The sequence below is a fragment of the Nyctibius grandis genome, chromosome 5 (assembly GCF_013368605.1).
Source record: "Nyctibius grandis isolate bNycGra1 chromosome 5, bNycGra1.pri, whole genome shotgun sequence".
In the NCBI taxonomy this organism is placed as follows: domain Eukaryota; kingdom Metazoa; phylum Chordata; class Aves; order Nyctibiiformes; family Nyctibiidae; genus Nyctibius; species Nyctibius grandis.
The window spans coordinates 5,095,265-5,108,276 of record NC_090662.1 but is presented as its reverse complement, the minus strand read 5'-3'; the positions used below and the strand labels follow the sequence as shown (position 1 = coordinate 5,108,276).

Sequence of the window (13,012 nt, the reverse complement as noted above, 5' to 3'; positions counted from 1 at the left end):
TTTTGAGAGCTGCCCAAATCCAGTAGCTGAACTCTAGGAATATTAACCCCCCATCACAGACACCATTGTTTATTTATGAGGCTGCATTTCAAAGAAAGTCTTTTCACTGCAGATGCTTTAGAAGACTGCCTTTCACTTGTATGATGCTGAGGTGTTCGAAGACTTCTTTGTCCCAGCCTTTGCTAGGAAGGGTTGCTCTCAGGCCTCCTAGGTCCCTGTTACTCTTTGAGAGAGTGAAGTGTTATCCACAGTAGATGGAAAAAGCTAGAGACACTATAAGCAAACGGGATGTGCACAAGTGCATGGAACCAGATGGGGCGCAGCCAGCTCTGCTTGAGAGAACTGGCCAATGTCATTGCAAGGCCACTCGCTGTCATGTTTGAAAGTTGATGATGATCATGGAGGTTTCCAGATGGCTGGAAAAAGGCAAACGTCACACCACTCCTCAAGAAGGGCAGGAAGGAGAATCCAAGTAACTACAGGCTGTCAGCCTAACGTTCCTAGGAAGTTTATTAGGCAAATCCTCCTGGAAGCCATTTCCAAGAACATGCAGGACCGATAGGTGACTGGCAAGAATGAGCACGGATTTACGAAGGGTGGTTTGTGCCTGGTGTGATAACTGGTTTGGTGGTTGAGGGAAAAACAGTGGAAGTTAATTATGTTGATTTTAGCAAGACTTTCGATGCAGTCTCCCGTAGTGTCCTTATAGCCAGGCTGTGGAAATGTGGATTGAATGTGTGTGAGATGAATGGAAAGGTGACTGGACAACTGAACTCAAAAGTGTTGCAATCAGTGATACGAAGTCCCAAGTGGCAGCCAGTTTTTAATGGTGCTCCTCAAAGGTCAGTACAAAGCTACAGCTCATATGATCTGGTTCATCTTTCCACATCAGCTCTCCCACATACTTCCTGAGGCATTGCAAGGGTGAATTAGTGTGACCAGGTGGCCTTCTGTGCCAAATAGTGAAGATACAAGTCATTAGGACAAGTGGGACGACTTAAACTCTTTTCTTTCCGTAGTCAGGAGGAGACTTAATGAGACATGTCCTTATAACCAAAACAATTCCAGGGCCCTTTCTGAATCCTGTCTTCAAGAGTACAAAATATCACTGGATGATTAAATAGCTTTGGAGGAAGATAACTACAACATTTTTATTGATTTTACCTAGACTTAGATTATTTGCAAATCCTTAGTATTCAGGATACACTGAGTAGCTTCAAGGGTGTCAGGGTTTTGATGAAAACTGTAGTGTTTTCTGTCATTGACAGTTGCAATGGCCCTTACAGGTGGGGTCTGATTCAAACATAATTAAATGGATCTTAGACAATTTCTGCTGTTGTACTGCTAAGTTGCTCCTCCAATGCAGAGAGACTTTGGCTGTGTGCTGTGGACAGCTAGTGTTTCCTGGAGATTTCTCATGTTTGGCAGACTTTAAACTAGTGAGACAAATTGGCAATTTCTTGCAAACAAACAGGAGTTTTTGATCCCCAGAAAGGAAATTTAGGTTTTAGCCACTGAATTATTCAAAATAGTCTCAATGATTGCCAGAATTGTGAATGAGACCTTTGAAAATGAGTGTAGTCTCAGTGTTCTTTCTGTTTGAAGTGGCTTCAGCATGAGGCTTTTCACCTCATCACGCAATGATCCCTAGCTGGAGCTCCTAGAAGACATTTTGTTCTCATGAACCTCTGATCTATTTTATCACCAAAGGCGCTTTGACAGAAGAATGATATTGCCAGCAAAGTGCTAGTAGCTTAATATTGTTGCTCATGGATCAGCAAAGATCCTCGGTATATTTTTCATGGAAATAGTTTCAGCTGTAAGAGTTTCTCCAGTTTTTGGGGTCTGAGGGCAGAGAAGGGGGGAGAGGAAAGGAAGATTTCTTTGGCTTTAGCTGAAAAAATCTTTTTTAAAAGAATCGTGATTTCTAAGAAAACTGAAAATATTATGCTTGACATGGCTGTTTTCCAAGTCTCCAGTGCTGCCATGCTGTGCATGCAGGTTACTTGCTGCTTAAAAGTGGTTGGGAAGATAGAAGTCTTAGTATGAAAACATCAATAGGAATATCAGTAGTTGGTAATTTTGTGAGCGATGCTAATGGAAAAGGGATTTTTGATTATATCCAAAGGAGCTCTTTCCACATGGCTGTCCTAGAACAGTTCAGATTACATTTGGTGGTGTTTGTGTTAAAAATCTTTAGTGTGTGAGGAATATGGAAAATATTAGTAGAACCCAGTTTATAGTTGAAAGAGGTGCTGCCAAAGCCAAAATCATGTAAAAAAATATTACTACGACCAGTACTAACACCTTGGATTATTGAGACTGATTGCTGCAGTCACGTTGATCTCAATTTTGCTACACTTTCTGTTAATTGCTATGTATATTGCATTCAAACCAGACTGTGAAATCAGTCAGTTGTTCATTTTCCTGGTTTCATCTTTTTCTTTCACCAGGCACTTTAGTACAATGGGTCCTTTCTGGGCAGCCAAACACAATAGGAAGCACACAGCTAGAAAAAGTCAGCCATCCTTGAATAATGCCCATCAGGCAGCTTTCTTAGCTTAGAAGATCAAGAGGCAATTTGATTACGGCGCTTTTTCAGGGAAACAAAACCAGATGCAGTCTTTTCATCCTAGTGTTGAAAGTCAGAACAAGGACAAATAAATGTAAGTTAAATTCAGACATATCCAGACATAAAATGAGGCATACGCTCATGAGTTATCTGTACAGGTGTTCCCGCTGCCAGGATTATTCCAGTGTGGAGACCCTCGAGAAGAGGCTTGTGCTTTTCTGGAAGTGATGCTTTGGTCCAACCAAAGTTGTTGGGGTTCAGGTGAAGGTAACACAATGAAATTCTGCAGCCTGTCACAGGAGTCAGGCTTACTGACCTGATGATCTGGGCCGTCATTAAACTTAATGGCTCCCGCAGAAGTAATAAGGGCAGGAGTCTTTTCAAACACATTGAAAAGAAATATAAAATGTTTATAAGTAGATACATTAAAATAGCTGTGGAATTTGTTCTTTTAATATTAAGTATTGCCAAAGCCCCTTTAGCTAGCCTGCCTGTGCAGCTGTTTTATAGGGAGGCTGGGATAACAGTGCTCTGTATCTGGAGGGAGCAGTTTTTCCATTTTACGTCATCTGTCCATGTCTGTCAGGGTGCATGAAAAGTTGGCTAATTAAGTCATTCATTCATTCATTCAGATGAGTGAATCCAGGATTGTCTTCATGACCTAGAGTCCTTGGTCAGGCACCAAATGGGATATCAGAGCCTGGTGCCTTGCAGAAATGCTCATTTAGGTTATGGAAGAGTTTTCTGTTGAGGTGGTAGTTTGGATCACGTTTTTTGCGAGATGAGGATAGTTGGACTGGGCTGTTCTCAGACACAAATTTTATTTGGGTACCCCTCTATAACACTTCATGTACCGCAATTTCAAACCCTTTTCCCATACCCCAGTGTTTCTAGAAAGAGCTTTTGGGAAGGGCAGCAGCAAAAGGTGGTTTCTCAGTTGCTTTGTGCAACTCGGTAAAACCTTTGGAGAGGGAATAGGGTCTGGGCACACGCTGCATATTTGAACTCTCTGGCCACATCTCCTTTGTTTCACCACCTTCTCCTCTTCCTCTTCTGTGTCTGACTATCAGCAGCTGATTCCCTGCTAGGGAACTGTGGGTCTTAATATACTCACAAATGCTTTGTCTCATTTTTCCTGATGACTGTATCTTTGTCTTTCATTGCCTCCCATCCAGTAATCTTTCTTTCACTGTCTCTCCCTCTTTTTCTTTTGTGTGTGTTACTTTGCTCTGCTCTAAGCACATTTATAATGCCTTAGCACTAGGCGCTCACATGATTGTCTCTTGTGTTGCATTCCTCAGGACGTGTAAGAGATGTTTTCAAAACCTTATCTCACTCTTCACAATAGCTTGGTGCTGCTGTTTAATAAATTATGGGGATAATTGGTTTTTCAGAGTTCACATCTACAATGTATTACAGCAGGGATGTAACTGTATCTTTTTAGCCATTTATCGCTCCGAAACATTTCATATAAAACACTGAAATAAATGTTTTAGTAGCACATGGATAACAAATTTAAGACAAACATTTCATTGCATATTTCTGCTCTAAGCATTCCCTGTAGGAATCAGTTTTTAGAACCTGTTCCCGCAGACCTGTTAAACAACTCAATAGACTCCTGATTAGTTCCTTAGGTTTTGTATTGCCTACATCTCATAGCGGTGAAGTCTTCTGGTCCCCGTGTGGCAGGTAGTACAGTGTCACTCAGATACTTCTACACAGTGTGTGTATCCCAGTAACCACAGTTGGCACAATGAAACTGTGGGCTTCTTGTGAGCTGGAATGTGATATGAGAGCTGTCTCCAGAAAGATGGCAATGGAGAAGACCAAAGGTGTATTGGCAGCTTATAGAGACAGTCTCCAGAGCAGCCCAAACACAGGGTGGTGACCAGAAAGCTCTGCAAGGCGTGTAACCTTCTCATCACGGATCAATACATGAAGAGAGATTACATCCCTCTTCCCAAAACTTTTCATCAGTTCATATAGTATGGGCTTGCTGTCCTGTGTAGTATCCTCACCAAGCCTGCTGTGATTTTCTTGTCTTTTGCCTTATCTACAGGCATATTCAGTCTGCACATGCGTTCCTCCCCAAATCATGTCCACACCTCTGATTCCAGGATCATTTCACCCTGCCTTTCCTTCCTCAAGTCCATCTGAAATGGAGACACTAAACCAAGTAGACCTATTCTGCCTGCCTTCCCAAGAGAGACACTCTCCCAAAAGTCATTAGGGAAGGTATCTCCCTAACAGAGGAGGGTCTGGTCTGTAGCATCGAAGGACATCGCTTGATTGGTGACATGGGGTCTCGTTGAACTCTCTTCTAGATACAGAGGGAAGACATACAGGGCGACTGTTAAGATTGTGCGGACGTCGGATCAGGTAGCGGATTTCTGCAGAAGAGTCTGTGCAAAGTTGGAGTGCTGCCCCAACTTGTTCAGTCCTGTTCTGGTGGCCGAAGTCTGCCCGGAGAACTGCTCCATTCATACTAAAACCAAGTACAGTGAGTATTAGCCAAAATGCTTCTTGTTGCTAGCTGAGAATCAGAGCAGTGGGAGACTGTGCATGAGCTAGTGATGAAGAACAGGAGTTGTGTAAAACATTAATTTTGAGTAAGATTCATCTTGTCGAAGAGCAGTTATTTAGTCCTGACCAGGCTACCACAGGGTCCCTTAGTGTTCTGTACAGAGAAGTAGGCATCTCCAGAAAACTGTCCATCTCACTCTATCCTAATATATCTGTTTGAAAGTCATTACTCTTTGGGAGTATTGACTTTTCTTCATATGTAAAGTTAATATAAGGAGCACATAAAAGGAACCTGCAGTGGCCAGCTGAGATTTAAACTGCTACATCTGAGGCACCTTCATTAGGGGAGATCAATCCTGGTCCTACTCAGTGAAGAGTTTCTAGCACACGCACCAGCACAGGCCAGTATCACAGTGCCAAGGTGCTGGAAGGAGTTCGGTAGCATTAACTCTCTCTGCTCAGGGTGTTTAGTATTTAAACATGTTCCTACCTATTCGGGAAGGCTGACGTTAGGTAGGTGTTCAACACTTTTTGTTGTCAATGCTACTGTTAATATTGCCTCTTAAACAGGTCAGGAAAGTGAAAGTGAGTGCTGTCCTTCTTCCACAAAGGTTGCAAGACACCAATATGATTGATTTCAACTAACTAGCTTCTGTTTGGTGTGATAGTAGAAGGAGAAATGGGCTCAGGGAGATATTCAGATCACTGAATATGGGTTTCTGTAGAAGGCTACACCTGAGCTAGATTCCTAGCTCCCACTGGTAGCAAACTGAGAGCTGAAGGAGTACAGCTAGGGGAGCTCCAGCTGAGATTGTCTCATCTCAAAGTTCATGGTTGTATGTAGCTGGATGAATTGTTCCTCAAAACTCCATTGATTTGATGAAAGGCTCAGTTCAGTTACAAACTTTGACTTGGGTGCTAAGTGCCATTTTAGTTGTCCTGTGATACAGCTGGTGAAGGGCAGAGTATCTGTCAGCCCCAAAGGATGCTGTAGAGCATGTCAAAAAGCATCTAACACAAGCACCTAACGTAAGGTCAGAGGACTCTCACATCCTTAATTTCAACTTGGGCCATGAAATAGTTGAAGGTAAAAACCCATTCCTTCATGCATTGAACAAGCATATATAATTTAGGATAGCTGGCCCTCTCCACTCTCTGCTGAAAACATTAGCAACTGAAAGTGTATCTAAGACTGTTAACTCATGCAGAAGGGCACTGGATCAAAGCTGAAACATGCTGGCCGCTCTCTCCCTCCAAATCACTGCTCGGCTTAGTGGGAGCTTTGCCTAAGTACATATTGTAGGGTTAAATTCCGAACTCCTCACTCGTCACCAATAAATGTGTGTACATAAGAGCTGTAACACCCTGCGCTAGTCTAAGATGACATATTTACACTGGACATTTTTTCCAAATCACTGTATTTTTAAGTTTCTCGTAAAAGTACACCTAGAGTGCAGTACTGAGTCAGTAGCAAGAAGCAAGCCAAAGTTTCCTTCTCTTGATGGTTAAAGTTTTTAATGCGTATTTTGTTTAATTTCTCCAGCTTATTATTATGGGAAGAGGAAAAAAATCATTAAGCCACCAATTGGGGAAAATAACAACATGAAAAGTGGACATGTCAAGCCAGCCAGACGCAGAAAAAGGAGGAAATCCATCTTTGTGCAGAAAAAAAGGAGGTCATCAGCTGTCGATTCGAATGCTGCAGGCTCTGCAGAGGTATGTGTTACACTGGGATAAACCAGCAAAAGCCCCTTGGTGCTTTTTTTTGTCTCCCCCATCTCCATCTTCCTTTTGAGGGACTTCTCAGCAAACCTCAACACTTCCGTTTTCCATTTTAAATCCCTTCTTGCTCCTCTGTTCTTCTAAGGTCAGACTGGTTTTATTGGGACACTTTGGGGACTTTTACGCTTGTCCATTCTAGGGTTAACAAATACGAGTTTTTTCTTCCACCTTCGTAATGGTCACTAGCTAATGTACTCTCTAATATTGTATCTTTGTTTTCTTTTCTTCATTATAAGCCTGTAGGCAGACAGATGAGCGTGTCAGATGCTTTGTGCAGTATCTAGCAGAGTAAAGGAGGCCTGTGATCCATGTCTAAGATCTCTAAATGTTACAGTAAATAAAAATAACTCTTGGGCTGTTATGGGCCATATTTATTTTTTTCATTAACCGTTCATAATATTTTTGGTCCACAACATCAAACAATAGGTGTTCTAGAAGCTTTAGAAAGCAAGGAAATAGTTTGTGTCCCAAATATATGGTATTTGAGGCCTCAATCTCTCCAGTATGCTCTGTGATATGATGGGATCCCAGCTTCAGCAATGATTCATGTCCAAATACAACCTGGAACAGACTTAATTCTGTGTGGACCACTCCTGGGTTGTTTTCCCATGATAGTAATAACAAAGTTCATGTATGGTTTCCCTTCCTCAGCTGAATGCCAGTGATTGTTGCTTTGTGCAACGTGAAATAAAACTGATTTACTTAAATTCCCTCTGCTTCAGCTGGAGGGGGATATTTTAGGAAGCTTTCAGTTGATTGCTTGCATTTTCATGACTTGGTCCTCATTTAGGTGCAGTTCTGCTTCATTTCCTTAGAATATACCTGCTTCAAAGGAATTTAAACTGAAATAAACTCATGTTAAGCCTAAATCAACCATTAGCCAAGTTTTTCAACCTTTCAGGCAATATAACTAACTTTGTCTAAAATTGCTATTTCACTGAGCATATGGCTTGGATGCACACTCGCTCTTTGATCAGAGCTAAGCTGTTGAAGCCATTTGGGCCACTTATGTGTACATAAAGTTCAAAATACACAGTTTCCGTCAGTTGGTGTGTGCTTGCAAGCTCCGTGTGACAGGAATAGCAAGAATCTGGTATAATATCCTTTAAATGGAAACTTGTGCTTCACCCTCAGCAGTTAGGTGTTGGGCTGAAAGCAGAGAAATCTGGGTGAAATCGTCTGTCCTGGGTTTTACAGAAATGCCAGATAAGAAATCAAGTACAAATAACACTTGTACATATAGATATTTTTAAAAGACACCAAAATTTCCTTGCTTTCAATACCAGTGACACCCATGACAATTAGAAGCAAGGTGAAGGTTTAAATTCAAGCCTAGTTGTGATTTTATTTCATCTCAAACAACCTGAATTTCATTTTATCCTTTGAGTATTTTCCATTTCCCCTTCTCGTGTACATCTACAGTGCCACAAGGTTTGAGATGCCAGCCCCACAGAGGAACATTTCATACCAGATAAGTTATTGCTGTTGACCTTTTGTTAGAAAAAGGATTTGTCCATCGTGTATTTTTTTCTTCTACATTTTGTAACAAATCTAAATTGAGGGCTAATCTGCGTAGCACCATAATGAAAATGAGATAACTCAGTTAAAATAAATGTTACCCTGGACTGGCATGGGCGCAGCCAAGCAGTTTGACCCAGTGCCTTTCGATTTGTTGCTGTATTAATCTCCAAGCCTGGGTGCTCTTTCTCTGATGGTCCTTGTGCAGGAGAGCGAAGAGGACGAGCCGGACGCGATGGAGGACGAGACGGGAAGCGAAGAAACCAGCTCAGAGCTCCGGGATGACCAGACAGATACCTCGTCTGCCGAGGTCCCCTCCGCCAGGCCCCGGCGAGCGGTCACGTTGCGGAGCAGCACCGAGTCGGACAGACCTCCTCCCACGGAGAGAGCCCGACGGAGCCGGAGACCACAGCCCCACTCCTACGGTGAGGCGGAGAAGTGCACGCAAGTCAAGGAAGTGAGTATGCCCGTAGGCTTTCGTTCCCAATTAACAGCAATATTCTTCCTAAATTAACCTTCAGTGCCAAGCCTTCCTCCTCTGATGAGGGCATCCCTGCCCTGGTTCTCCACACAAAGTAGTTTTCTTCATGAGAGCTTTTGTTTTATTGTAGGAAATCAAGCAAGAAGAAGAAGAGGAGCTCATCCTGGACAGTAATCCGTTGGAGTGGACCGTGACGGATGTTGTGAGGTTTATTAAACTGACTGACTGTGCACCCCTTGCCAAAATATTTCAGGAACAGGTAGAGGTCTTCATGTAACTCTTCTCTTTCTGTCTGTTTTGCTTATTCACATCACAAAAAAAAAGAGCAGCACATACCCCCTTGCTAGCTAGGCCTGGGGCTCTGACAAAGAGATTATGATCAGACTTTAGGTCCCCTCAGACCAAGCTATAGCACAAATTTTTGGCAAGGCATGGAAACACTTGGAAACTTGAATCAGAGCCTTGCCAGCTCCTCAGAGAGACCAGAAATACCCCAGCTGAAGTGCTTGTGAAAAACAGGAGTTTAGACATTTCTTGTTCATGGCAAGGCCCACAGCACCATCCTGGTGTCACGCAGGCACCTCAGTATACCAGCAGATAGTGGTTATTTAGTACCTTAGCAAGCTGTCTCTCTTGGCCGCATGGGTTCCACCCTGTTTTAAAATACTGTCTTAGGAATCAGAAAACTGCTGCTTGAACCCAAAACTGTCTGCCTGAATTTTGTCACTAACACCTAGGTGCTTCAGGTATGTAGACACGTAATTCCCATATACATCCCTCTGAAGATCTGGCATTCAGGCCCTTGGATGGCCTAATTTTAGGAGATGCCAAGCATTTCCCCAGTAAGCAGATAGGTTTGCAGGAGCAGAAGCTGATGCTCTTCATCTCACGTCAGTGTGAATGTGTAAAATTTACATAGAAACAGCCATTCCTTGGCTAATGAGTAACAGCCACTGCTGAAAGTAAAGGGCAGCACTAAGAAATCATAGGTAGGAAGAAGCAAGTGTGGTTAATTAGGCCATAGCTGATGGCAGTCAGTGGTACGGCCAACTGCACATTGAACTATCTCTGATTATTCACCATGAATAACTCTGTACCTGAGTACAGCTGCTGTAACTGGGAAAAGCTGAAGTGCAAGTCTAGAGCAAGGCTGAAACACTCCATAGCAAGATGCTGTAGTCACTGCATTGCAGCATGCTCCGACCATTTGTTAATCAGCCTGGAATAACTCCAGGGCTTGAAAGCCAACCTTGTCTCTCCTTTGCCAAAGAGTTTTATGGGGACTTTAATCAAACACAGATGACTGGAGCTTTTCCTTGTGATTTGCAAGGAAGCTCTGGTGCAATGGGCCATACCATCGAGCTTCAGTGAAGGAAGAACCTGAGCCGTGGACGGTCCTGATCAAAGAAGTGCTTAAGGTGTCCCAATCCTCCTTGTGTTTAATGCTACCTGATCAGGGCCGTCCTGGGGAGTTTATGTTGCCTGTGAGTTACAGTGCTTTTTCTGTGCTTAGACTCTGATCCTCCCAAAGGGGTGAAAAGCAGTTTTGTAGCCTGCTCGTCTGCTTCTCAGTCCGTTAAAGAATAAAGAGGACTTGAGCTCTTAAGACGAGGATCATAAAGCCAACAGAAATCCCTAGTAAAATGGCTTTCATCTAGGGTGCTAGTTCATGGAGTTTGGTGCATGAATACGCCTGAGGGAAGGATGTGACCTCCAGAGGTCCCTTCCACCCTCACCATTCTGCGATTCTGGGGCATTAGAGATTGCAAGGGCTCCGGGTGGTCCAGGCCCCTCTGTCTTGGCTGTTTAGCAGCTGATGTGGAACATGGCAGGTCCTGGGTGGACCAGGGGACACGCCATGGAGCAAGGCAGACATAAACCTGTGCTGAGCAGATCACGGGCCAAAAGGGGTGAGGGAAGGGTCCCACTTAGCAGTGGGACCAGCTTCAGTTTCTCCATTCCACTCTCTCCTGGTGTGCTCTCTGCAGCCTCCCCCTTGCCTCAGTTCCTCAGACATAAAATGGGACTAATTAGACCTCCGTGGACCCTACAGAGTTTCTGTAGAAGGTTACCCAGCATTTCAGCAGCTGGGAGGCTTTTCCCAAACTGGGAGCAAGGTGAGAGCCTATGAAGACACATTAGAGAAATTCTGAAAAAGCATCAAATATGCCAGAGGAAGGAGATGGGCAGCATCAAAATGGGAGAAAAGGGCAGAGGACAAAACCACCTTTAATTTTTGGGGCAAACTTCCCTTCTTGCTTCTCCAGACCTGGTTATGCTTTCTGCCCTCCAGAGTCCACAAACAAAAAAACATTTTTTCTGTCTTTTTCTTCCCCAGGACATCGATGGCCAAGCCCTTCTGTTGCTGACACTGCCCACGGTGCAAGAATGCATGGAGCTGAAGCTTGGTCCAGCCATCAAACTGTGTCACCAGATCGAGCGAGTAAAAGTTGCTTTCTATGCACAATACGCCAACTGACTGCACTTCTCCATTTCTTTCTGTTCTCCTTCTTGTTCCCTCTCTTTTTTAACATTTCAACTTGTTCAAGGGTTTTTTTTTTCCCCTCTTCATTTTCTTTTCCAAGAACACATGGAATTGGAAGCACTGGGAATTAATCTGTAGGGAAGAAAAAAAACACAACAAAAAAATAGCAACAAATTGAACTAATTTTCTGTACTTGTAAAGCACACTGAAAGACTGCTGGCATCTCTCCTCGTGAGCCTCACCAACCCGTTACGCAGTGGTACAAGGCCAGCATGGATCAAATGGTTTGTCAGTCATTAAAACAAAGCTACCGATGGCAGATGCATTCCCGAGGAGAAGGGTCAGACGTTTCTGGATGATGATGGTTTGTCTAGGTCAGTTTCTGGACATGAACAATTCTTTTAGCCAACTCTTAACACACTTCTTTCGTATTGAAATGTACATGATCATTTGCAGCATTAACTGGGGTTTACTGCAGATTTGATCTTAGTGATCAATGGGCTTTTTTTCTCCCGCCTCTCCAGTCTTATAAAAGGAAGAAGTGTTATACCAGTCATACGCTGTTTGTTATTCCTGAATGATTTATAAAAGAGGACTCAACCCACGGTCTCTGCGTGGTATCAGACAAAGCTGCAGCGAGCTGGCAGGGGTGTTACAAGACCCAGTGTGCAGTAACGCGTCCTGAGCTGCGCTGAAATGTCTCTGTGGTGGGACCTGTACAGTATTGCATTCTTGTACAGGAGCATGCATGAAAGCTTTCATAGTCAAGCCCATCCTCTTAAATCCAAGTCACTTTAAAGGCCTGACTTTGAGCCCCATGGGGTGAAAAAAAAGGCTATTCAGATTTAATGATGAGACTATTGAGTGAATGCTGGTTTCATTTGCACCTTCATGAATTTGGTTGCTGGTGGGAATAAAAAGCATCAATATTTTCAGGCTGCATACGCCGCGGCGCTTTAGACCAGCTGAGGATCTGGCCCAACACAGTCTATATAAAGCCCCCAGACTGTCCCAGTGCCACCCTGGCTAGTAAAACTGAGGGCTTGCTTCATGCTAAGCAGGGTAAGCACCAGAGAGGGTGAAGAAATGGGTCGGAAACCTTGGGTTTGCCTCAGTTGTATTTATAGGGGAAGTATTTCCCATTTACTTTGCAGGGATATATGACCCTGTTAGTCCCACCTGTTGAGCCTGAAACTCAGTAGAGGTTGGAGGCATCACAGTGATGTAAAATTCTCCCAAAAGCAAGAAGCAAACTGGGACCAAGTCTGAATTTTGCTCTAACTTTAAGGTGCAAGTGAATCCCTCCCTCAAAAAGTGAATTGGATGGTTCGTGCTGAGTTTTGCCTGATTTCATAGGAAACCACTGACTTTGGCAGACCTTTGTTCTGAAAACATAACCAGACCCCTGTTCCCTCACCTCAGGGAACTCAGCTTGGAAACTGTACACAGCTCTGTTACAATGCTGTGATGCCAAAGCCCACTCAGTGAAGACCTCTTCAAAAAGAAATGCCATTTTTAGCCCTAAATCTGAAGGCAGTGCTTATGGCCAGATAATCCCCACCTCAAGCACTTACCGTATGGTGAAAGGAGACTTGGATCAGATAATCTTGCTGACCACTCTGTGCTCAGAAGAACCTACTGACCAACACCA

General features: G+C 43.5%; 1 protein-coding gene across 1 annotated transcript in view; it reads left to right on the top strand.

Annotated features, from left to right (window-relative positions):
• SFMBT2 (Scm like with four mbt domains 2) overlaps positions 1-11,355 on the top strand; it is a 108,063-nt gene extending 96,708 nt beyond the window's left edge. Inside the window, exons 16-20 of the mRNA XM_068401827.1 lie at positions 4,897-5,072; positions 6,639-6,811; positions 8,604-8,852; positions 9,007-9,135; positions 11,215-11,355. Of these exons, the coding sequence (XP_068257928.1) occupies positions 4,897-5,072; positions 6,639-6,811; positions 8,604-8,852; positions 9,007-9,135; positions 11,215-11,355 (868 nt within the window). The remainder of the gene's footprint in view (positions 1-4,896; positions 5,073-6,638; positions 6,812-8,603; positions 8,853-9,006; positions 9,136-11,214) is intronic.
• The last annotated feature ends 1,657 nt before the right edge of the window (positions 11,356-13,012 follow it).